At 39.3% G+C, this 25104-nt stretch overlaps 1 protein-coding gene across 1 annotated transcript in view; it reads left to right on the top strand.

Moving 5' to 3' along the window:
• LOC139457377 (scavenger receptor cysteine-rich domain-containing protein DMBT1-like) overlaps positions 1–25104 on the top strand; it is a 120326-nt gene that overhangs the window by 29004 nt on the left and 66218 nt on the right. The window contains exons 3-4 of the mRNA XM_071238783.1: positions 13533–13699; positions 14974–15121. Of these exons, the coding sequence (XP_071094884.1) occupies positions 13533–13699; positions 14974–15121 (315 nt within the window). The remainder of the gene's footprint in view (positions 1–13532; positions 13700–14973; positions 15122–25104) is intronic.

The raw sequence follows: 25104 nt of genomic DNA, 5'->3' as shown, positions 1-25104 counted from the left end.
GTACGCTAAAGGATAAGTATTGTAAATTGAAGTTGCTGTAAAATACCTCATTGGAGAAAAATATTTTTGTGCTTTTCTTTATAGCTTCAAACGAAACTTGTTTTAACTGATAATCCATTAACTGAAGATTCTTACCCGATGTGCTTTCATATTTCTTAAAATGTATTCAAATGACAACTTTTATGAATACCATTAGGAAAGAGTTATCATCTCCCATGTGTCAACATTTATAATATGACCATCGCCACTTTCGCAAAAACATTTTAATAGACTGGTTAAAAATTATTATGTTACTTTCTGACTCATTTCTGTGTTAGAAATGAGAATTTATGCAATGTTTCTTTTCAATGTGAAGGAAGGGAAATGAACGAAAAGTGTCAACATTGATTATTTTTGCAATTTGTTGTGCCGACACAAGTATTATTGTACCAGAAATATATCAGAACGCTCAAGTTTTGTGTATGACTGTGTATGTTGTTGAATTCTATCTATTTTGAAAACAAATATTAAAAGAAAACATATTACTTTTGATGAAAACATCCATTTACTTGGAAGTAGTTTTATGCCCCTAAAAAAAGCTGTGTCATGACTTCAGCGCCCCCTCGTGTGAAAAAAGACCATCAGATTTTTGTAAGACAAACATTTTTGGAAAATTCAGCCTTTTTTTGTCTTCAAACTTGCATTACCTTTTATGGACCTCTTGGATGAAATAAATCGCTCCCATCTACCACTCTTTTAATCGTAGCATATGTGTTGTTTTAATGTTTGCTAAATTTGTCAATAATCGCCAACAGCTGAAGGGATGATGTTAATCCGGCTGGGGTCCATGTAGGTAGCAAAAGTCCCATTGGACCCTAGCATGGTGATCTCTCTTCAGTGGCTGGCGATGAATAGCTCATTCTTTTCTTGTATTGTTACATATGATGTTCTATTTTTATGGCTATCTACTAGTTTTCAATATAATCTGTGATAAATGTAGTTATTGTACTGTCCATTGTTGACAGGTTTTTATTCATTCTTAATATAAGTATTATTAATGTACTTCTCGTCATGATATTGCTGAAATACTGCCGATGTGACGTTAAATTTGAACTCACTCACTCAAACACTTATCCACCAAGTCAAACAATGCATGACAAGCTAAACCATAATGGCTACAAAAAGTGACCAAATACTGTGTTGACATATCACCTAACGAATGCCTGAAGCCATTCGACCCCACTGATATAAGCATTGTCAAGTTAATCCTAATGAGGAAGAGACAGATGTTTTTTTAGAGGAAGTGAGTCAAAGTAAAGAAACAAACTGTCTGAGACCCAAGAAAGTCTGCATTATGATCAAGAACAAGCAGATCAAATTGTAACCACGGCTGGAGAACTGAGATAAATCCTGAACAAGTCAACCGGGAGATCGGAAGACCAGTCATTGTTGTAAAGCAGATAGTTAAACCACCAGGACCGGAGAAACTGGCTGTATCAGTAATCTGGGTGGCGTGAACAGAAATGTCCCTGTATACATGATTACCCATACCGTTACAGTGGCTGTCATGGATGCCACATTTCCAAGACAGTAAGGCATGTCTCCCAATATTTACTTGCCATATGTATCCTTTCCTATTGGACACCCCCCACGACGTAATGCTCCTTATGTGCTCTATTTTTCAAATTCTACTGAAAACCATTATTTTGCTTGAATGCAATGACACTTCACAAGTTGGTCTGTTTAAAACTGTTCCTGCCACCCTGAAACAAGAATTGTCATGAAAAGTAATCTGAAGAAATCTAGCCCTAGGGCACATTTCCCCCTTTTGTCTACTTCAAACGGACCCACCTGGTCGGACAAAATATGAACCTTATACATATGAAATTATACAAGTATTTGTCACAAAGTGACAAAATGTCCCCCGCCTGTATATACACCATAGAACCAAATATGAAGACAATCCAGCGATTTGCCTGCTGTGACCTTGGAAATAGGGTCAAGGTCACCAAAACCGACTGGTGTCTGCGGAGTCTGTATATACACCACAGTACCAAATATGAAGACAATCCTGCCATTAGTTCTTGAGATATCGCGGCAACACCGTTTTCCAACTCCAAAAGCAGATTTGCCTGCTGTGACCTTCAAAATGGTGTCAAGGTCACCAAAACCGACTGGTGTCTGCGGAGTCTCTATATACACCATAGTTCCAAATATGAAGACAATCCAGTGTTCAGTTCTTGAGATATCGCGGCAACACCGTTTTCCAACTCCAAAAGCAGATTTGCCTGCAGTGACCTTCAAAATAAGGTCAAGGTCACCAAAACCGACTGGTGTCTGCGGAGTCTCTATATACACCATAGTTCCAAATATGAAGACAATCCAGTGTTCAGTTCTTGAGATATCGTGGCAACACCGTTTTCCAACTCCAAAAGCAGATTTGCCTGCAGTGACCTTCAAAATGGGGTCAAGGTCACCAAAACCGACTGGTGTCTTCGGTGTCTGTATATACACCATAGTTCCAAACATGAAGACAATCCAGCCATTAGTTCTTGAGATATCGCGGCAACACCGTTTTCCAACTCCAAAAGCAGATTTGCCTGCTGTGACCTTGAAAAAGGGGTCAAGGTCACCAAAACCGACTGGTGTCTGCGGAGTCTCTATATACACCATAGTTCCAAATATGAAGACAATCCAGAGATTAGTTCTTGAGATATTGCGGCAACACCGTTTTCCAACTCCAAAAGCAGATATGCCTGCTGTGACCTTGAAAATTGCGTCAAGGTCACCAAAACCGACTGGTGTCTGCGATGTCTGTATATACACCATAGTTCCAAATATGAAGACAATCCAGTGTTTAGTTCTTGAGATATCGCGGCAACAAACAGGTGGGACGTACGTACGGACGGTCGTGAATACTATATCCCCCGCTTCGCGCTTTCGCGCGGCGGGGGACAATAATACAATGCATGCGCATAATGAGGAATTCTCAGAAAAGAGTTTTCATTGACATCTTCAACATTCAGAATCATCCTTCTTGCAATGAAGAACTGTATTATGTTATTATCCTATCCTATTTGTCTTACTTTTCCCTACTGTCATCGTGTCATAAAAAAATAATTTGAAGATCATTGACCATGGAATCCATTACAATTTCGGATTTAGACTTTAAGATTTGGTGTTACGCAAAAATACAAACAACAAATAAATGAAGACAACTGTGAGTGCTACCCAGGTCAACAAACAGTTATCAAGTGAAGAATATAAATTAGTTAATTATGTCATTTATAAGCTCACTGGATCCAAAGGACCAAGGTGAGCGTATGCCATACCGTGGCGTCCGTCCGTTGTCCGTCCTCCGTGTGTCGTTCCTCCTCTGTCAGTCGTCCCTCGTCCGTACGTCAAAATTTTATTTAAACGACTTCTTCTTCAGAACCACTAATTGGACTGGAAGCATGCCTAGGTGGTGGGGACTCAAAATTGTTCAAATATCGGGGCGGGGCCAAATAGTGACAATTTGGCTATATTGCTTTAAGCGACTTCTACTCTGGAACTAAGAGATGGATATCAATCAACCATATTTCGTCAGAAGCATTCTCAGGTGGTGAGGATTCAAGATTGTACAAATGGTGGGGCTGACCCACCATGGGGCTGAGGGGCTGATCCAAATAGGTGTAATTTTGCAATATTGCTTTAAACGACTACTTCTCTGGAACTAAGAGCTAGATATCAACCATATTTGGTTGGAAGCCTTCTCCGATGGTGAGGATTAAAAATTGTAAAAATGGTGGGGCTGAAACAACCAAGGGGCTGAGGGGCGGGGCGAAATAGTGGTAATTTGGCACTATTGCTGTAAACGACTTGTTTGCCTGGATCACGACATGAAAACGGTTAAGATCTTTATGGTACTTTTGTATCAAGAGATGTACATGTTCATGCTGTCAGATTTGCCATCCACCCCTTTTATATGCTGACAGAGTCACAATTACGAAATCTGTGCAGCATTATATACATGTACAATGCAAATGTATATTTTGTCATCATTGTGTAAAGATCCAGGTGAGCGATACATGCCATATATGCCCCTTGTTTTGAATTTGGCAAGGGAAAGATACACTACTGCCTAGAAGTTCATTCCCCTTACACGCATGGGCAACGCGTTACGCAACCAGTGTGCATCGGGTTGGTCACGCGTGTGATACCCGTGTGCAACGCGTTGCACACGGGTGTGCACCCCGTCCGCCACTCGTGTGCAACGCGTGACACACTCATTAGAGGGGGAACAAACTTTTGACCAAAGGAGGACCCGTCTTAGCTGAACCTGGAGGTGGTAACAAGGAGAGAAAGTTTTGTTATCCTGACGAAAAATGATAATACACATGTATTTGCTAATGTCTCCTTTCTTTATGTGATTTTGTGGGAATAACATGAATACTGTTGTATTTAAATAGATCGGTCTTGTTTTATACGACCATTGCTTCTAAATCCGATGGTGTTAAGAGAATACATGGTCCTTGAACATGTTATTGCAATTGAAATGCTTTTATTGTGATTTGACATTAACCGTCTGTAGTACGACTTTCAGTGATAATATGTATGAGGTTTGGCGGCGCATTGTTTTTATTGGACCCTAATTACTTTATGATGACTTGGACTCTTTATCTCAGCTCCATAGCCGTGAGGCTTGAAAAGAGCAGCATGTAATTAATGAGGGTGGGTTATATAATTGAGGATACACTTGAGGGAGAGAATACTAATTACCGTACTACAGGAAGAAACCTGTAGACGTAAGCGCAGGGTTGTGTTTTAGCTGGCCGTTCGATAATGGCCGCCAGAAGAAGTGAGCTTTGACTGCGTCATCTAAAATAAATAATAAGATACAGCAGTGTTATTTTCACGGGTCTGTTGAATAAACTCCCAGCTCTGCGGTCAATGTATCTTCTACTTGATCCTTGATACATCATTTTGGCATTCACAATATATAGTATTTCAACGTACAAAAGAGCACTGTTCTAAAGCAATTCCGCGGGAGTAGTTGTTACCTGTGCATTACTGTATTTTCCCAGTGAGTACCCGGATGATATAGCAGAAATCTAGACTTGTTCGCGACCTGTGCTCGCCATTCGTAAGCGCATTTTTATTGAAAGTAGAAGGACGTATGGTCACATTGATCAACAAAAATGAAATACAGTTTTGGAAATGTAGGTATATTTGTGGGGAGCATCGGTAATGGTGATGCAGTTTTGGTAAGTCACTTGCATGGTAATTGTACGATCTTTGTGTACACTATTTTGACTTGCAACACAAAGTAAATATTTCATCTGAACATTGCTTATTTTACCGTGTGTATATGTTTACATTCAAAATGTAAACAGATTTCACTAAGGAAATTTATTAAACGCCTAAATATTCAGTTTATTTTACAAATTACCTGAAAAATATATCCATCTTTATTAATATGATAACGAATTCCAAATATTTGTTTATGTTGAATATCATCACCAAGTACAGTTCTGAATTGTTTGGCTTCTTTTCTTAGCATAATTAATATATTGTGATATGTATAAGCTCTTTTTGCTCGTGTTTATCATTTTTAGTCAGTCGGTTAAATAAATGAATGGACTATTCAGTCAATTTGTAAAATGACTGAAATATTTAGATATTTTATAAATTGCCTGAGTGAATCATATTTTACACATTGACTGTAACATATACACGCTTACAAAAGAAAATACTTGTGAAAACAACGTCTATCGCGCATCGAAAAACTTCCCAACCAAACGGAAAGGAATAAAAATGATTCTGTTCAAAGCTGCAGCGAATGAATGAAAACAAAATGCAAATATCATTATTACAACCTACCAAAGTTATAATGTATCCGGGAATATCAACATAAAGGAACAATATCCATTGCGTCTGCAGCTGTACAAAAATACTTATTCGATGTCAAATGTCTATGTGAGAATCAAATACTTTAATAATAATTATTTGGAAACAATATTTGGAATATATATGAAATATATTAAAATATTTAAATATTTTTTAAACGTTATTTAAATGTATCGAATATTATAACCCGTGTTTGTTTCTTAACTGATCACTTAGTTTGTTTCAATTGTTTCACATAGGTGCCAAGTTAGCTGAGAAAGCCCACGTGACAACTATTTTTATAATGTCCACGGTTCTTTAAAACATACATTGAGTTAGATAACAATGAACAACCAGTCAGTGTATTATCGGTTACCCTTTGAACAAAGTATGTTGTTTTTACATCTGTACTTCACGCCATGATATGAGTGTATTGCCTAGGTTACGTAAACCTACCTTCACATGTAAACACTTACTTTTGACAAATCCACTCTGCAAGATAACAGTAATTAATCAATCAACGTATTTCCTGTTGATCCTTTGATGTCTGGGAATGATCAGTTGATTTACAAAAAAAGTAAAGCAACTGACCATACATCTCTTGCTGGGCTGCCGCGTGCATATCACATAACTCACATTCCACCTCACTTCAAACCTGGATTTAGATTGAATAATTACCCCAGGTACAAGAAAGACCAAATTTGAACCTTTATAATCTGAGTGGTGCTACAACTAAGTATACATGTTATAAATTCATTTACTGAGCAGCAAGTGAATTACGACAAATACACAAGTGTAGGGTTATACCAGAAAATGTGGATGACAACAAGGGAGTAGTAATTGTATCATCCACGCAATCCGAAATCCGCAAATGCTTTCACTCAGGGATACTTTTTTATTATTAAAATTAAAACCATCGGGGGTATTTCAAAATAACGACATCCGATGAGCTTTCGCCGTTATTTGTCTGTTTGTTTAGGCTGAAGAAATTAATTACCATGCGCCCTTTGTTGAAATCTTCATAGATCACGGGTAACCAATCAGTTTTCAAAAATGCGTAAGCTTATTTAGCTGTCCTTGCAGACTGGTAGCCCAGTCTCTTGTCATGCTTGGTTGCGTTAACGAGCAAATTGACTCACGGCAGCTAGAAAGCCCAAGCGGAAATCCAAAGGTCGTATTACCTGAAGAATCAACCTTCATTTGCGAAATATCTACTGCTCTCAAAATTAAAGTCATAACTTTCTAACCAAGGATTACCAGTTGAAACAGGTCGATGGCTGAACATTCCCAGGGAAGACAGCCAGTGTCCACTCTGTGAATCTATCACTGTGGGAGATGAATTGCATTATTTATTTCAATGTGAAGCTTTTCACCAATGGCGATATGAACTCTTAAATAAGCAATATCTTAAGTTTCCAAACATTTAAGAAAATTATGACCACTAACAGTGTAAGAAATCTAAAAGGCCTATCTAAATTCCTTAACAATGTGTACAATTGGTAAATTGTATTAGTATCCACGTATCCTATTTTTATTATTTTTTATTAAATTGTACATAATAAAAATTGTAGATAATTGTATGTCATGTTATTCTAAGAATAAATGAGTTTGAGTTGAGTCCGACACCCGAGAAGAAGCCAGAGATTAGTGCCCCTTTTTGAATAGATTACAATCATGTGTTTTAGGGTTAGCTGTGTTGCCTTAAACGTATTTTTATTTCAAAAGAAATCTGGATCGGTAAACAAGCAAAACTTGCTTATGTAATACCTCTACAGGTAACAACTTAAAAACAGCTGGATATATATAAGAGAGTGATGAACATAAACATACAAAATACACAAATGAAATACACGAAGCACTGAAGCAAGTGGTTGCTGTGAAATAAGGTAATGCAGTTTTCCTTTACTACATGCATAAAATTAAGCTACTCAAACCTTTTGCTTTTTACAATGATGTCGTGAACTGATTTAAGAAGAGTCATGTTTGTAGAACTGATTAACTACTGCCACGTAATATCATTTTTAGACCATACCCATGTGTGTAGAAATACACAGTGTTTCTGATATTATCGTATTTTTTGACAGTTATAGAAAAAGTGAATTGCATCTTCAAGGTGATATCCACGAGTGCAGTCTGTTATGTCTGATACATGTCGTCTAAACTTATCAGCGTTTAAGTCACTGCATCCGAGCCTAAGGCGACAGTGGACAATTTGGCATGATCTATGAAAATATTTGAATTCAAATTTTTTATTAGTAATTGCATCAGAACGATTAATTAATGATTTGATTTCTTTTAATGAGCGAGCATTAGTTACTTCATCGGATAGAGGGTTCCGCAGGTTGATCATATCCAGAAGAAATTATTATTAAGCATAGGTCTGTGTTCTACATTTGATTGTTTTTATGTTGAATCTATTTCTAAGGTTATATTTGCTGTTATCAGAGAATTGAATATGCACTTTTCAAATATTTTGGCTGAGCAACTTGTGAGTGCTACAGGTCTATAATTTTTTAGCATTCATGTTCATCGCTGACACTGACACCGCATCAGCCCGGCAGTGGACTTGACACAGTTATTTGCGCACCGATTATATAACTCCTACAGACAGGGTGGGGTGGTTGTTTAAAGCGAAACGGACGACCCCGTCTGTTATCTAACATATGCTGTGCGGCGCCTTTGATCTTGCCTCAAAACATACACCTTATAGTAGTAAACGACGATCAGGATGGCCTGGAAATAAACACAATTCTGTCTGCCCAGTGTATCCACAATTAACTAGAATGCTTCATATCCACAAATATATATATAGAAAATAGATATTTGCCCACAGCAAATATTCATTCGCTTAATTGCATCAGTGTGGTTTATCAGAACATGTACAATGCTTTCTTACGCTTGGTGAGGCAGACTGAAATTGAACATTAGGATAACGTCAGCAGGGATAAAAGAGGTCATACCAAAGAACTTTAATTACTAGTGGAAAAGTCAGACATTCCGATCAACCACTACAAGGCCTGGCCGGATCTCAAGGTTGACCAGATCAACACCCCAAAGGAACATCTCTACGTCAAACAAGGAGTCCCTTTCGTCATGGTGCACAAGAAGGGGGGACAGGACATCGAGTAGGACATCACAAACTACACAGACTTGTACCACTTCTTCCAGAGTAGTGGCGTACCGACCTCAAACCACTTCGTCGCCAATACCGCCGCCCTCCTTGCCAAGAGTCTCTACCAGAATCCCAACCCCCAGGATGAGAAGCTGACCAAGAGACTACTAGAAGGATACCGCCGCTAGACTTCTAGCCACACATGCTCGCCAGCCGACGCCGTGCCTTCCCACGCTCATTGTAATAACATCTAGCTAACAAATCATGTCTATCTCTGAAATCCACAAGCATAGTTGCTGTCAAACCTATAAAAACATATTCAGGGAGGTCAGTTTTGACTTGCCAAGCACCTTAATGTGAGTTTATTTTTAAACTGTCAAAAGCGATTGTCCCTTCAATACTAGTATATGGCTGGAAGCTGTTTCTCGGACTGTTATGAGTTATGATGTATTTTATGATATTACTGGGGAATGTTCAAATTAGTTACTGTCATTTAATCCAACGTTCTAACTGTCAACTGTCTCAACAGGACCATAGGTTTGGTTATATATCTGTTAATCGGTAACTGCGGTCCAAATGTATCAACTTATTTATCTATTGTTGCATACTTGACTGATTTAAACATATCTAATTGATCATGAACTACTCAGTCAGTCAAGCACCTGTATCAGAAATGTAAAATTAGCCATGTTTCATGTAGTCCCAATATCACTGAAAAATGCCGATGAAACGTGACATATAAATTTACTCACAGACAATATATTTTTCGTGAGAGTGAAGCACAATTTTATTAAAGTTTTATTAACAATTTCATAAACTATAATAATATTAATATTAAAATTCATCATCACTTGCCAAGTTTATGAACATGTCCCCATTTGGGAGATGTCACATATAAACAAGGATTCGAACTAAGTTTGATCGTCTTTGACACTGAGGTTTATCCCCACTTTGCCAGCAAACTGCAGAAGATTAACGGTGAGTGAGTGAGCATCGTTTCTATGTTTATACAAGAAAAGATGTTATGCCAAAAACGCTCACAGTAGTTAGTGAGTAAACCCACGACCTATCATGACCTGGTTGAGTGACTTCCTCCAATCAACGTGAAACGATTACCCACAGAGAAAGAAAGGATTAAAGTCACCCATAAATCTTATCCTAACGTAGTACTCCAACTTCTAAATGCCTCTCAAAGAAGGATTAAAATCCTAAATATGTCCTATCTACGTGGTATAGGTACTCACTCACAACCTCTAATAATAAACAGTTACGTTTGGTATCCCCAGCAATATTCACTATGGTCATTGGGCAAATGTAAAAATCACAAACCCTAACGAGATTCTGTCTGCATGGTCACACCCGGTGATTGTGAAGATCTCAAATTCTATCAACAGTCAGACAGCATGGCTGTTCATATTCATTTACAACATCCTCTTATGATTAGTATAAAAGTGTCCCACACAAAACCTTCTTTTATTTATTCTTTCAAAATACAAAACAGAAAGTGGGGTGTGGGGAAATGGGACATATTCCTACGTGAAATAATGAGACATTAGTAGTGGTGACGGCTATATCATAATTGTACAGTCTAAAGCATAAATTTGGCGAACGAAAAACGTTATATTTGCAATCAAATGGAATGACTCGTGTGGGCAAATGAATATGTTCGCAATCCACAAACAATCATTTTATTAATGGCGAACATTTACCAACCCGCGACAATCGTGTCAACACGGGGGTTCCCCTAGCATTAAACTCGCATCTAAATTCACTACTGTTCTACTGTCGGCTAGCCACAATGGCTAGACGGGACCCTGGTGGAATGGTTCATGCCATAAAAGTCTAACAACCGAACACTAATTAAGACGGGCCGACCTTGTATTTACGGTCTGGTGAACACAGCTCAATGGCCGCTCATTAACTCAAATTTCACATCTCACTGTTTTGTTTTATCTCACTATTCATTTGATAATTTTGTCAACTTCAACTGGAACCCGGTCCCGTGTTACACGCGTGGCACACGCGTGTGCAACGGGTTGCACACGCGCTGCACACCCGTTGCACACCCGTGGCCAACGGGTGCTCACCCCGTGTGCAACCCGTTGAGCACCCGTGTCACATGCGTGTTACACGCGTTCTCAACGCGTGTTAGGGGAATGAACTTTTAGGCAGTAGTGTATGTGTGCTTTTGGTTTCAGCAATGATGGATCAACTAGCAATATTGTAATTCTCTTTGATGATCTGTGTTTCATTTCGGATGTAAAAAAGTTCCATGTAACTGGCTGAAATTTATCCAAGGAATTAACATGAGATGAATTAAACATGATATTTTGGAAAACTAAGTTAGATCTTACAAAAGGATTGTAAGAGTATTAGAGAATCATGACGCGTATTTCCGTTCCATCCTATCAATAATGTAACAATCCAGAATTGTGTACCCCCTGATCTGAAAGGGCGATAATATATAGCGATATCAAGGAATTCCGTCCGTCCGTCCATATTTGTACGACCTATAACTTGAAAACTACTGCATTCTACTTAGTGAACACGTTCAGTGAACAGTAGAGGTGTAGTGTGAAGTTTGATTTAAAAAAAACTATTTAATTTGTTACACTGAAAGTTGCTAATTTACAGAAATTGGTTTGGTTTGAATTGTTTAAACGCCACACTCAGAAATATCACAGGTATATGATGACTGTCTATAAATAATAGAGTCTGGACCAGACAATCCAATGATTAATATCATGGGCATCGGTCCACGCAATCTAGATCGATGACATGCATCAACCAAGTCAGCGAGCCTGATTACCCGATCCCGTTAGTCGCCTCTTACGACAAGCATAATCGCCTTCTACGGTAAGCACGGGTTGCTGAAGACCTATTCTACCCCGGATCTTCACGAGCCTACAGAAATCCCGTTAGTCGCCTCTTACGACAAGCATAATCGCCTTTTACGGCAAGCATGGGTTGCTGAAGACTTATTCTACCCCGGATCTTCACGAGCCTACAGAAATTGAGGAACTTGAGTGTTCTCATTGTTATCAACAAATCAAAACTGTTTGATCAAATGTAAAATAAACACGATAACATTAAAAAGAAATATCGGACTACATGCTCAACGGGTGGCCGTTACGGGTGCTAAAATATTTGGCTGACGCTTGTTTAACTTGTGGTATTTCCTTTTTGAGGTACAAAAACTTCTGAAAGCTGAACATTTATGCAAATCATACGTAATTCAAACAATAAGCAAAGAGTTATTGTGAGTTATATTTGGGTGTGTTGAATGGTTATTTTGGAAGTCCACAGACACTGAATGAATGAGGCGACCTGACCTTATTTCGTAGTGAAATATTTCAAGACGTGTGTTTAGAGATCACATCTATATTAGGTGGGAAGGTAAGTTTGAAGTTTGCCGAGTTGGTGCCAAGGTGTCTTGCAGACCCCTTGGATAATGATGATCTTGATGGAAGTGAATGGAATGCATTCATTTTGTCAAATTTCCTATTTGTCGGTGGGATATATCCAGAATCAAGGCACAGGCACGGCCAGTACAACATTAGTCCGAGGCTGTTGAAAATCTTCAGGGACTAGTTGATTTCTCCTAAAATCCATTTAACACTAACTACTAGTCCGAAAGGAGCTGTGGACTTTTTGGATTTGAGCAATGGGGCCGACCCCTACAGGACATCTGAATTCATTTGTTTCACACTTGGTGGCAGTGTGTCTTGACCAAAATTGATGATTTTGACCTTGACATGATTTACAGGGAAGTGGAAAGCAATTGACCAATTTGTTGTTTTTGAGCAGACATTTTCCAGAACGTCAACATGGAAGTGTGATGGTGGGCTATCCTAATGGTTATTGCGTTCGCCCGTCACGCCGAAGTTCAGGGTTCGGTTCCGAACATACGTCCAGTGTATCAAGCCCTTGTCTGGTGTCTGCCAGATATTTCCAGAAGATTGGCATTGACTTTGTTTAAAATATCGTGCCACAGGACATCACATGATAGGTCCCCAGTTAAAAGTAGCAATCTTTACCTCATTACTGTTACTGATATCTCTGTAAACACTGCAATGATTCCGGGGTAACAGATCATTCCGGGGTTCATTTTGTAGAACACTGACTGATTGCCTTCCAAAATGGCCCATAGAATACTAATAGTTCAATTAAAGCATCTCACAGATATGTGTAGAAGATGAAATTTCTGAAAGCAGTTTATCTGTCAAACATATGTAGGACATATAATTCATCCTAAGTAAAGTCATTTCTTTGGTGAGATAATGACAAAATCTTTCTGCATGGGGATATGTTTTATATCTCTCAACATCAACATTTAGCCTAAACTCTAAATTTACTGCTTCTACACTTTGAATAACTTATTCTTAATAATGCTACAATTGGCAGTGAAAAATATATCTTTCTACATCTAAAGAGATTTTGTTACATTTTGGGCGACCGTTTTCACCTTTTACCTATTCAACAGTTTTGGATTTCTTTGATTTTTTAACCTTCTTGATAAGAAGAAACTTTAGGAACAACCACATACACACAAGTCTTATTGTGTCTACTTCAGGATGCGGTGAGCGCTACACAGGCTCCTCTGGTTCTTTCACCTCACTTAACTACCCTGGCAATTACGGGAGCAATCTGTACTGTACCTACATCATTGATGCAGGAGAGACACTGGTCACTCTCGTGTTTGAAGATTTCATTACGAAGGATGGGTTTGATGTTGTCAAGGTATGTAAACATGTATGTTATTTGAAAAACAATAACCAATATTGAACGAAGCGTGCAATTAAGATATCAGATCAATGATTCTTTCAGAAAATACTTTTACAGACAGAAAACACGAAGAAATTTCAAGGGCTTATGATTACACATTAGAAATACGTGTAGCATTATGACAACAAACAGACACAGATCATCCGGACAATATTCAACCATGTATATTACAAATAGAAACATGATTTCAGTTATTTCCATCTCTGTTATTTTGGATAATTGTTTATGACATAATTTATCAGTACCTGTTAATGCACTACTTCCTGAACATTATTTTCTCAATTCGTCAGTTACATTCCTACTAAAGACTTGTGTTGCTGTCACAATTCACAATTATCTGACCGACTAAAATGTCATAACATAAATGTAAGAACTTCAAAGTTTGTGTACCACCGCATGTAACCACTGCACTGGATGCCTGCATGTATCCTCATCAGCGATAATACGACGTACCCATGGACACATACTAAACTATGTATCATGTTTAAAAGCGTGAAATTTAAGCACAAAACGACTTAGAATGAACGATCAGCTGATCAAACCGCTCACATTTTACATTAACATGGTTTACTGTTCTATGTAAGCAAACATGGTTATCATTGATGTATCACCGGAGCACAGAACAAATTACAGGACATGACAATAGATTAGCATTGTTTAGAGGCGAAAAGATATACTGCTCGTACACCAGCCAAATGGACGTAACCAATAAAGGTGAAGGCTGCACCGGTTAGCCATCTATAAGTGGTACAGAGAAACATATCGCTTGCAAGTATGCTACATGCGATTTGTGCTGTCAGCTTAAGGTTGGACGGCCGGGTCAACGCACTGTCGGGTTTAGAGAAGGGAACATAAATTGGAAAAGATCGCCCATTGCTTGTGTAAACATATTTCTAGATGTGTTTCCTGGAATTTTGTGGATTGTTAAACTATGTATTTGTCCTGTAATCATTATGAGTGTGTTTAATGTTTGGTTTATTAAACAATAACTGTTACTTGAAACAAGAGTAATTGACATGTTCCCAATAATTTAGGTTTAAGTATGTATTGCGAAAATCATAATAAGGTAATATTTTATTCATATATTATATTTTCATTTTGATCATTATAGAATCTACACATGCAAGAATCTGTAGGAGTGTTTTTAATCCGAATTTGCCTACAGTTAGTTTTCAGGAAAATTGGAATGTAGTCAAAATGGGACTCAATCCTCCTTTTGTAAACTGCAGGTTTATGACGCCTCCAACAACCTCCTTGTCCTTCTTAGTGGAGACAGACGGGGCTACATTGTCCAGTCAGCTGTCTACTACCGGGTTGTGTTTACTACAAGTTATTCGAATTGGTCTGTCAGGAAGGGATTTAAGGCTGTGTGGACAGGTATGTAGATGTGTACTTCTCTGATATTTGGTTTAATTTGTTCTTCCTTTTATTCCTTTCCATGATACCGTAATTTGATATTTGCTTGTCGCTGCCATGGTTGCTTGTGTATACTTTGTGAAAACATTGCGTTCTTTCAAAACGTCTGCAGCTCATGCAACCTGACATTGGTAACCTGGCGTTGCATCTTCAGCATGCTCTTTTTTGTCTATGACAAAGAGATGAGCTGAAACAAGTTTATGGAATCAAGCTAGAGAAAAAAGTACTTATCTGGTGCCTCTTTTTGGTACATTTGGTTCTCATTTCAAACCGGACTGCTGAAGTGTGAGGACATATGTGACCCTGCTTTCTCAAGTCTATTTAATTTGTTTAACAAATGAATGCCCTTTCTTAGTAAGTAACAAATGTCAGTACGTTTTGTGTTGAGTCTCATTCAGGATTTGAACCCACGCACTCAGAGTGAGGCACCTAATCGCCAGCACATACAGTCAGCAATCTAACCAACTCAACCACTGAGGCTTCCACTCAAAATGTCCACTCCGGCAGCTGGTAGTCTAGATGACGTACTTTTATACCTCTCAGACAAATGTGGATTTGGCATTGCTCCCTTTGACGAAAGCTACGAAAACACAGTGCTTTGTAGAAAGTGGTGAAATGTAACAAATTTATGATAAGCACTGTCTTAGTGTGTTCCTGTGGCCATTGTGATTTATTCTTGAAAAAAACCCATTACTACAACCATTGAGGAGAACACTTTGTATCGACAGGGCACTAAGTAGCCCCATCAAAATGCTTTTGGGAAGTTCATAATTGATTTACATAAATGGTTAACTAGGTATTTCCCGAGTTGCTTGGATTACTGGAAGCTTCATTCTCTCATTATGTTGTGTTCAGAGAGAATTTATGAATGTCACATTTGTAAACTTATCCTATCTCTCACTATGCATTCATCAATCTTGGTGTGGAAACGTCCTAGAACAAAGTTTCCAGCTTCAAAAACACAACTCACACAAACACATCCCACTCATCACCAAAAGTACGAGCATGTACTTTACTGAGAAGATGTTATCCCAGATATGACTTTTGTTATATAAAACAGACGAACGACGGATCGTCCTCAGTCAAAAGATCGTCATTCTTCCACGGAATCAATAGACTCTCTCTCTCATTGTGCATCAGACTTCTATACGCTAACTTGGACAAGCCCTTCGCTGCATTCTGTTGTCTAGATCAGACAATCCAGTGATTGTCATCACGAGCGTCCGTCTACGTCTTTGGATACGATGACCTGCACCAACCATATCAGCAAACTTGACCAATTGGTCTCGGTGCTCTTTTACAGGCATAGTCACCTCGTATGGCGAGCTTGAGATACTGGGATCTTCATGGATACAATCCACGTGCGTGCCAGCCATGAATCGTTTTACAAATCAAAATTACAACGTTATGAAGCTCGAGACAACTCGTCCCCCCCATTCAAATTTGAATTGTCAGAAAGACATCATCCTGAGGCTCGATATAATCGCAGCCGACCTTTACCCTCGATGCCAACGATTTCAACCTGATATTCCATAACAGGTTATGACGCTTGAGACAAACACGCTCCCCCATACAGATTTGAATCATCAGACAGACATCATCCTGAGGCTCGATATCAGCTGAATTTTACCCTTCTTGTCACTGGCGGAAACTACCCTTTAGAATTGCTTCAACCCATGGCTATGTACATGAGTGACTAAACCAATTGCTGTTCGTCACACAGGAATCCGTCATACATTTCACCTGGATGAAGGGATTCAAGCCTGGATATAATTTTTTTCTCAGACTACAATATTTACCCGGAAATTATTAACACAACTACGTTGGTTAATAAATTATCAGAAGTCCGACTGACAACCATTCCAGGATCTCCATTCCTTAGGATCAAGCCTAATGAGCCAGACTAACATCATAGTATAAGAACACATTGAGGAAACACATCTTGTGGTGGACAGTGGAATCGATTGTTGGCGCAGGAACTTGTTTGCACAAGCTGTAATACAACAACGACCTGTAACAGTGTTCATGGATACCTCACTTCAAGGTCGGGGAGCTCACTTCAACTTGGAAGTAACATCAGACCTATGGTCAGAATCAGACAGCTCTACCACATCAATTATCTGGAATACAAAGCTGTAATTCGGGTAATATTTTATTGGACCCCACAGTCAAGAAACCAACGTCTGATGATCGGGACACTCAACTTCAACTTCAATTTCACCTGTGGCATACACTAGACAGTTTCAAGACACGATGTAATCAGAGACCCTCCTACAGTTGACATTTCACCTTTGGTGGGCAAGCTCAACTTGGCGATAAAGGCAAGACATAAACCGGGAGCGGGATATGGATAGCAGACGCCTTATCCAGACCAGCCAGACTACCATCAACAGAATGGAAGCTACGGCCGAAGCATTCCAAGAGGCAATAAAAGAAAAGGTTGTCTACTATTAACCCTATTTGCATCAGATATCTTTGTGGCACCAGCGCTGGACCCACTAGCCTGGTAAGTCGATGCTCTGACAATATCATGGGAGGACCTAAACGCGTATGCGTTTCCCCCACTAGCATTTATATAACGGATACTTCAAAGATCCTACACACGAGCTACCAACAACTGCTGTTGGTAGCGCTTTCTTATCGACAAGAATTTGCGTTCCAGAGCTCTCGAACTGGCAGAGATTCCACTACTAAGATTTCCAAACTGGTCACATTTACTGCTACATCCTCCCTCCAATCTGTTCCATCCAAGACCAGAATTATATGAACTTCACGAATGGAGTATATCTAGAGCAGTTTCACTGAGATTTTTCCATTAGAGCAGCTAAGGCAGCCTCCTCAGCACTTCGTCAATCAACGAGAATCTCTGTGACGATAAATGGAAAAGTTTTCACCAGTTTGCAGGATCCAGGGGTTTCCGCAACCAAGCTTCTATACCACAAGTAGCAGATTACCTATGTCACCTATGAAGTACAAGGTTCGACACTGGGCAGTTACTGGGCAGCAATCAGTTCTGTACCAACTACTCACTAATGGGATAAAACTTACTATAGTTCCCGAACCGTTAGATCTACACAGATCTTTCAGACTGCGAGTAATTCAGGCCTTACAATGACTTCAGGCTCCAGGGTTTCCGCTGTTGCTGACTTTCGGACATTGATTTGATCATACCACCTTACGGACCAATCTTCCAGACTTCGCCCTCCAGCATGGGATCTCCCTGTATTCCTCCGTCACTTCTCCTGGCTGACTCTGAACCACTTGTGGATAAAACCCCAAACGTTTACGTTCATGACGATCTTCCTGCTTGGGCTGGCTCCTGCACCTCGTGTTAGAGGGACTCGTGCTTAGACGTCGGTTCAGTCCGATAAGTATTCAAGGACAACCGGATCGTATTTTCAGCCTCCACCACTCTCATTAATTGAGAGCTGATGTCGTTGAAGACGTCTCACTTTGCCCAGCCTGAGCCTACCAGATCTACTTGAAGGCATCTCAGACCATCCGTCTCTGTTGCATCCACTTGTCGACGGCTGCAACTTCTGATGTATCTTGAACCACCATCTCCACTGGCTGCGTTCTATCATCACCAGGGTCTACGTCTTTGAGGGACTACCGCCCAGCTGCTTCCAATCCTCATGAGACGAGGGCAGTGACTCCCACTTTGGCGTTGCATAGTATTTCACACTCTCAGCCATCATGGAGGGATGTTATGGTCTTTGCCTCGTACTCATTTCAGAATCTCGGTCGCAGACGTCCAAGGTCACAGCAGCCACACAGCGCATATGTGGAAGCCCAGCGGACTACAAGTCCCAAGTCTGGTTTCCTGTATATACTGCAATATTTTCATTTATTGCTTATGTTAATTGGGTTTCCCAGACAAGCTCCCATTGGGAGGGTATATATGCTCGTCTGTTTGGACTTTGGTCTATGTCAATTGAAGCCACTATCCGGTGCGGCCATTTGTTTAAATTGTGTCCCGATCTTCTACCTGCTCTCCTCTGTCTTTGCACATGTGATGTCTCGGTAGTCGATTGACGACCTGTGTGAAAAATGGGTCTACATCATCAGAAGTCACCATTCGGTGCGGCCATTTGTTTAAATGGTGTCCCGATCTTCTACCTTCTCACCTCTGTCTTTGCGCATGTGATGTCTCAGTAGTTGATTGAAGACCTGTGTGATAAACTGGTATCGTCAATCGTTCCTCTTCTCGTGATTACCTTATTCAATCACTACATAATAGGTTGATAGGTTGATAGGTTGACGAAGCGAAAAAAAGAGATGCCAAGCTGGTCCGCCTTACGTCCTTGGGAGTGTATGTGTGAGGTCTGTCTTGTAGAACCTACGCTGAGGACGCAGTGTTTGAAACAAAACACCTCCTCCTATCCAGGGTGAGGTTTAAGTCGTGACCGAGTAGGTGTCTCCTGGCTCATGGTTATGTGGTCGTTCTTGGAACGGCGTCCTATGTGAAACCATGGAACACATGATTCCCACATGTCATGATGTATATCTCTTGGTAGCACAATGAGGTTTTTTTGAAGCAACCCTTACACAAGTTTATCACTAATCCTTGTAAAATCCTTTGAATTTTCCTGATTAGTTCCAGCTTCCTCGTGTACGTCTCACGATTGAAGTCCTTACAGCCTCACCATCCAACCGTGGGCTAAATACATACTGTGATATAGGATAAGTTTAAAAAATTGTAAATTTTCTAATAAATTGTATATTTATATACTTATCCTCACACGCTAAATGCCCACCCAATCATCCCTGCATCACAGTTACACCATCCTGTACGCTCTAGATTGAAAATGAGGGTGCTGGATATGTCAGGTGATCAGGTAGCTGGGGTCGTGTCGCACGAGCCTTTAGAGGTGCGTGAACCATGATCACAGTGGTGATTTGGCGATGAGTGGGATGTGTTTGGGTGATTAGTGTTTTTGAAGCTGGAAACTTTGCTCTATGACGTTTCCACACCAAGATCGAAGAATTAGAGGAAATGCATAGTGTGAGATAGGATAAGTATATGAAAATACGATTTATTAGAAAATTTACAACTTCTGTAATATGAGGATCTCAACTTTATGGAGTATATGCTTACTTATTTATCATGTGAATGAATGATAGGATGCAGAGAGCATATATTTGTCAATGTAGTGTTGATATGATGAACCCTTTTGTGTTGATATATAGAGTAGTGGCCAGACCCTCAAACTGCCGACATACCCCTCCCCATAGTAGAACAAAGCAAACTTAGGTTTTCCTTATGTGTTTGTATCCAACAGACTAGAAAAAGCTTTTTAAGATAGTGTATGCATTGAATCTTTATTTTCATCATTTATGTGATAGTTTACACTTGACTTAGACTTGAATTATTATTAATTTTGTACTTATAGTCAAAAACAAATTGAGTTATTAGTAAAAATAAACCAAAATATGGTGAATTTTGCTCTATTTTCATTTTCCAATTCTCAAAAAGGAACTGTAATGAATTATTAGTATCATCTACCAAGCCATTTGATATCTCACAATGAGCCGATACGTCTAACTGCTTGCCCTCAAAATAGACAAGCAGATGATAATTTGGAATCCAAAAACACATAAAGGTATAAGGAATTAAGGTCAACCTCTTTGTTATGAGGAACACAACGTTTAAAAAGCATAAACTTACTCCTTCAATGGGTGAGTTGCTATGAAGCAGAGAACATATACATTTTCCTGTAAGAACAATAAAGTAATAAGATAACAAAGGTGGAAACTTCACAAGGGAAGCCAACAGTTAATTGGCTCTCATAGGTGATTATCAATGGATAAATGGAACATTTTACAGTCTCCGAGCCAAGGGCAGATACACCAGCAGCGCAAGTCCCAACCCCAGAGGATGTATATATCAGATCCCATGCAACTGTGGCCACCAATACATTGGAGAAACCCTCTGATCCCTCAACACCCGACTCAACGAATTTAAAACCTCTGTCAACAGACTAGACCTGAAATCCGCTATTTCAGAACACATCACCAAGAAGCAAGACCATAACATCATGTTGGAAGCAACCAAAGTCCTGTCTACCAACAACTGGCGACAAAGAAAACTACAAGAAGAAACTAAATCAGGAGACACAGCCAGCCATGGACCGTAACGAGGGAACCTATCTGCTCAGTGTTTGCTTTGTCCATTGCCATTTCTATTGCTATTACCTATCAGTGCTAATTACACCTTGCCTCCCGTTTGCCCATTGTCCATTGCTTATTTCCAATCAGTGATAAAATCCCACTGTCACCTATCAGCGCTTATTAACTGCTAAGTTTTGGCTTCCATTTGTCCATTGCTCATCACCTATCAGCGCCAATTAAGTGTTGGCTTCCCATGTTTAGATTCCACCTTTGTCATCTCATTTCTTTTGTTGTTCTTACAGGTACTTATATATGTTCTCTGCTTAATAGCATTAATTCACCTAATGAAGGAGTAAGTATATGCTCCGAAATGATCCTCATTATAAAGACGTTACCATCCATAAATTATCTTCTTTATGTGTACTACTTCTAAATGCCATTCAAAGACTACATAAAGGTATTTAAACCTCATAAAGACATATAAATCAGAATATTAAGGAATACACTATATCTAAACCTCATAAAGACATATAAATCAGAATATTAAGGAATACACTATTTCTCTCAATACCCAAGGAGTGCACTATTATGATTATAATTGTAATTACATACATGAGTGAGTGAGTGAGTGAGTTTGATTTTACGCTGCTTTTAGCAATATTCCAGCAATATCCCAGTGGGGGACACCAGAAATGGGCTTCACACATTGTGACGAGCGAACGCTTTAACCACCAGACTACCCGACCGCCCCTATTACATACATGATTCTTCATAATAGAAAGTCATTTATACCACAAAACGCGTACAGTTCGGTGAAAATTTAGTCAAAAGTAACAAAAAATGAATTTGATTGAGATGTAACTGAGATATATCTTTACTCTTGGCATAAAGAACAATATTGTGGCTATGTAGCCATGCTGCGGCCCAAACACACTTCTAAACTTGTACACGGCAGACGTAATTAAAAAAAAAAAGAAAAAAAAAAAGTAGACCTGTGAAGATACCGGGGTAGAATACGTCTTCAGCAACCAATGCTTGTCATAAAAGGCGACTAACAGGATCGGGTGGTCAGGCTCGCTGACTTGGTCGATGCATGTCATCGATCCCAACTGCGTCGATCGAGGCTCATGTTATCACTGGATTGTCTGGTCCAGACTCGATTATTTACAGACCGCCGTCATATAGCTGTAATATTGCTGAGTGCGGCGTTTAACAACAAACGAACGAACCAACCAACCAACGTAATTTATAAATTAACATATCGCTTTTTAGTTTCCACAAAAAGCAGTAAATGCACCATGGTGTCACTGGACTTTCTGCCTGATCCATGACTTGATTCTCTGGTTTATAGACAACCGTCGCATGAAAGGCAACAACGCGTACTGTTCATGCAAATTGTGTGAGTGGCATGTGTTACCGGTAGGGCAAGACATGTTTACCTTTTCCACTGATTTTCAGTGATCTATTGTAACCTTAGGTGTCGGGTACTGTACCCTTCTACTTTTGGTCACTTTCTCTTGTTGACCACTCTGTGGTACTGGGGATGATGTAGCTCTCAAATCACAACTAAACGTGGATGCTCCAGTCCATTTATTGAAGATAGAAGTTGTAGCAAATATACACAAGGTCCTCAGTTATCTTCTTGTTGCCTGTCTTACTTAAATACAACACATACATAGGTGATGTGTTGAAGAGCCTGATAGATTTTCTGATCATCCTCTGATCAGAGAACCTCTCTGTTCAGCCGTGATCTCCCGAATCCAGATGGAAGTTTGGATATATATCCTCAATGCTCTCCTTATGTTTGATAGAGCACGCCTTAAATGTTGGAAAGGTATCATCTCGGGTGATAGTACATTTTCTAACAACTTATATAATCCTGTGCTCAACCGATTAATCTTCCTTTCAACCATAGTAGCAAAATGTGACTCCTTTGCAACAAGTTGTATCCAATGTGCATACATGGCCTGAAACCATCATGTCTTACCATCCTCTACCTTTATCAGTTGAGTCAATTCATTATGATTTGCAATAATACCTTGCTTCAAACCATCCATTCTGTCATTGGCCTTAGACATGTACGAACCCATATTATCCTGTGAAACATTAAAAGCTGCTTCTTCAGCTCTTATTTTATTTGATAAAATATTTATATGTTGTCGTATTATGTTTACGTCATGTCACGGGCGGTAGCAAATAAATTGTGTGAGAATTAATCAATAAAAGGTAGTAAAGCTCTCATAGAGCGCGCCTGAGAACCAACAATTAGAGCTTGAAGAATAATATTTCTGATCAAAGTAACCCCTTCTAACATGTCTTTGAAAGTGTCGTCATGTATGCGATAAGTAAAATTCAATATAACCTTCATATTCTCATCGCAGGACGTATGATTCGCTCGAAGACTAATATTCCCTCACATATCTCTAAGCAGAATCGGATAGTTAGAGATCTTGGGCAATTCAGTAGTGAATGGATGATACCATGTATGTTCGAACGTTAAGTCATCCCATATATCTGAAGGTATTACCCCAGAGATAGATATCCGGAATGCATGTCGTCAATGGTACTGAGTTCCACACCATGAGTAGTGTCATCATCACCTTAAGTATGAAACCTAAGGGTCCTTTAGAACGCAAATATCGAAGTTGTCTCTCAGATTTTAAATCTGATCTCAGTTCCTACTCTGTTATCCCTTTGAAGCCATATCTTCCCTAAGTGAAAAACAATAAACAACAATCCCAATTGATCGTCACCAATGTACCATACAACATATTACTCTCTCATAAATAATGTCTACCAACATTAAGTTAACCACAGAACACAGCGCTTATGTTCATACAGTTCCAGTTCATGTGTCAATAATTTGCTGTACTTGTGGGTCAGTTGAATATTTTTTAAGTTAAGAGGCCTTGTTTTTAAACAACTTCTGATTTCTTACACCTTCAATCCAAGTAATATATAACCGTATGTTCCTTTTCACTCCTATCGTTGTGTCTGTGTCAGCATCATAACTCATGAAAACACACACTAAAAACCTCTTTACTATTCCGTCTGTACTCTCTTGAAACATTCCCTCTCCTCAACAGGAGGTATACAACATCCTTCTGACCAGGCAAACCTCTCCTGTTCAAATATGATTGGCCAATCATCTACATCCCATGACGGCTTTATAGGTCTTCACCCAGGCTACGAGGCAAATCGACCCTTTGTCATTCGTCCTGAGTGAAGTCATCGTTAGTTTTGTAACTGTCCTCAATATACTCAGCAACCTGAGGTAGAGACATATCTACTTCACAACTAGAGACTGTCAGGCATCTCTAGACTTGATCTCTCAAGCTTTTCAAACAACATAGGCATCCGGTCTTCTATGTGTTTTATCACGCTCAAATACATGTAGGCATGTTCCCTCTACGTTCTTGTTGACATCATTACGGCGTGGGCATGTTACCTCCACGGCTTACCATCATTTCATATCTGCGTAGGCATGTTACCTCTACGACTTTTATTATCATTCTCAATTTCCTATCTGGGTACCCATTTGCTTTGACACATGACACTATAACTTGGGACTAAAACCAACTCATTATTATAATCTTGGATCTACATATCCTCCGTATATCATATCCCTATATGATTGTCACACTTCCTTACTTGCAGTTCTATTGTTTTCTTGTTTTCTTTCTTCACTTTCCCTGTCATTGTTCTTCTGACATGGAAATCCTCCACAATTTCTGAATTGAAAAACTCACTTAGGAACCCTTCTCTTTTGGAAACACCTGCTAATCGGACTTGGTATCACATTCCTCTACGACTTATCAACTTTCATTTCATAT

This window comes from Haliotis cracherodii, unplaced genomic scaffold (assembly GCF_022045235.1).
Source record: "Haliotis cracherodii isolate W230 unplaced genomic scaffold, xgHalCrac1.p SCAF_12, whole genome shotgun sequence".
Lineage (NCBI taxonomy): Eukaryota > Metazoa > Mollusca > Gastropoda > Lepetellida > Haliotidae > Haliotis > Haliotis cracherodii.
This window is presented reverse-complemented; position numbering and strand designations above follow the sequence as displayed.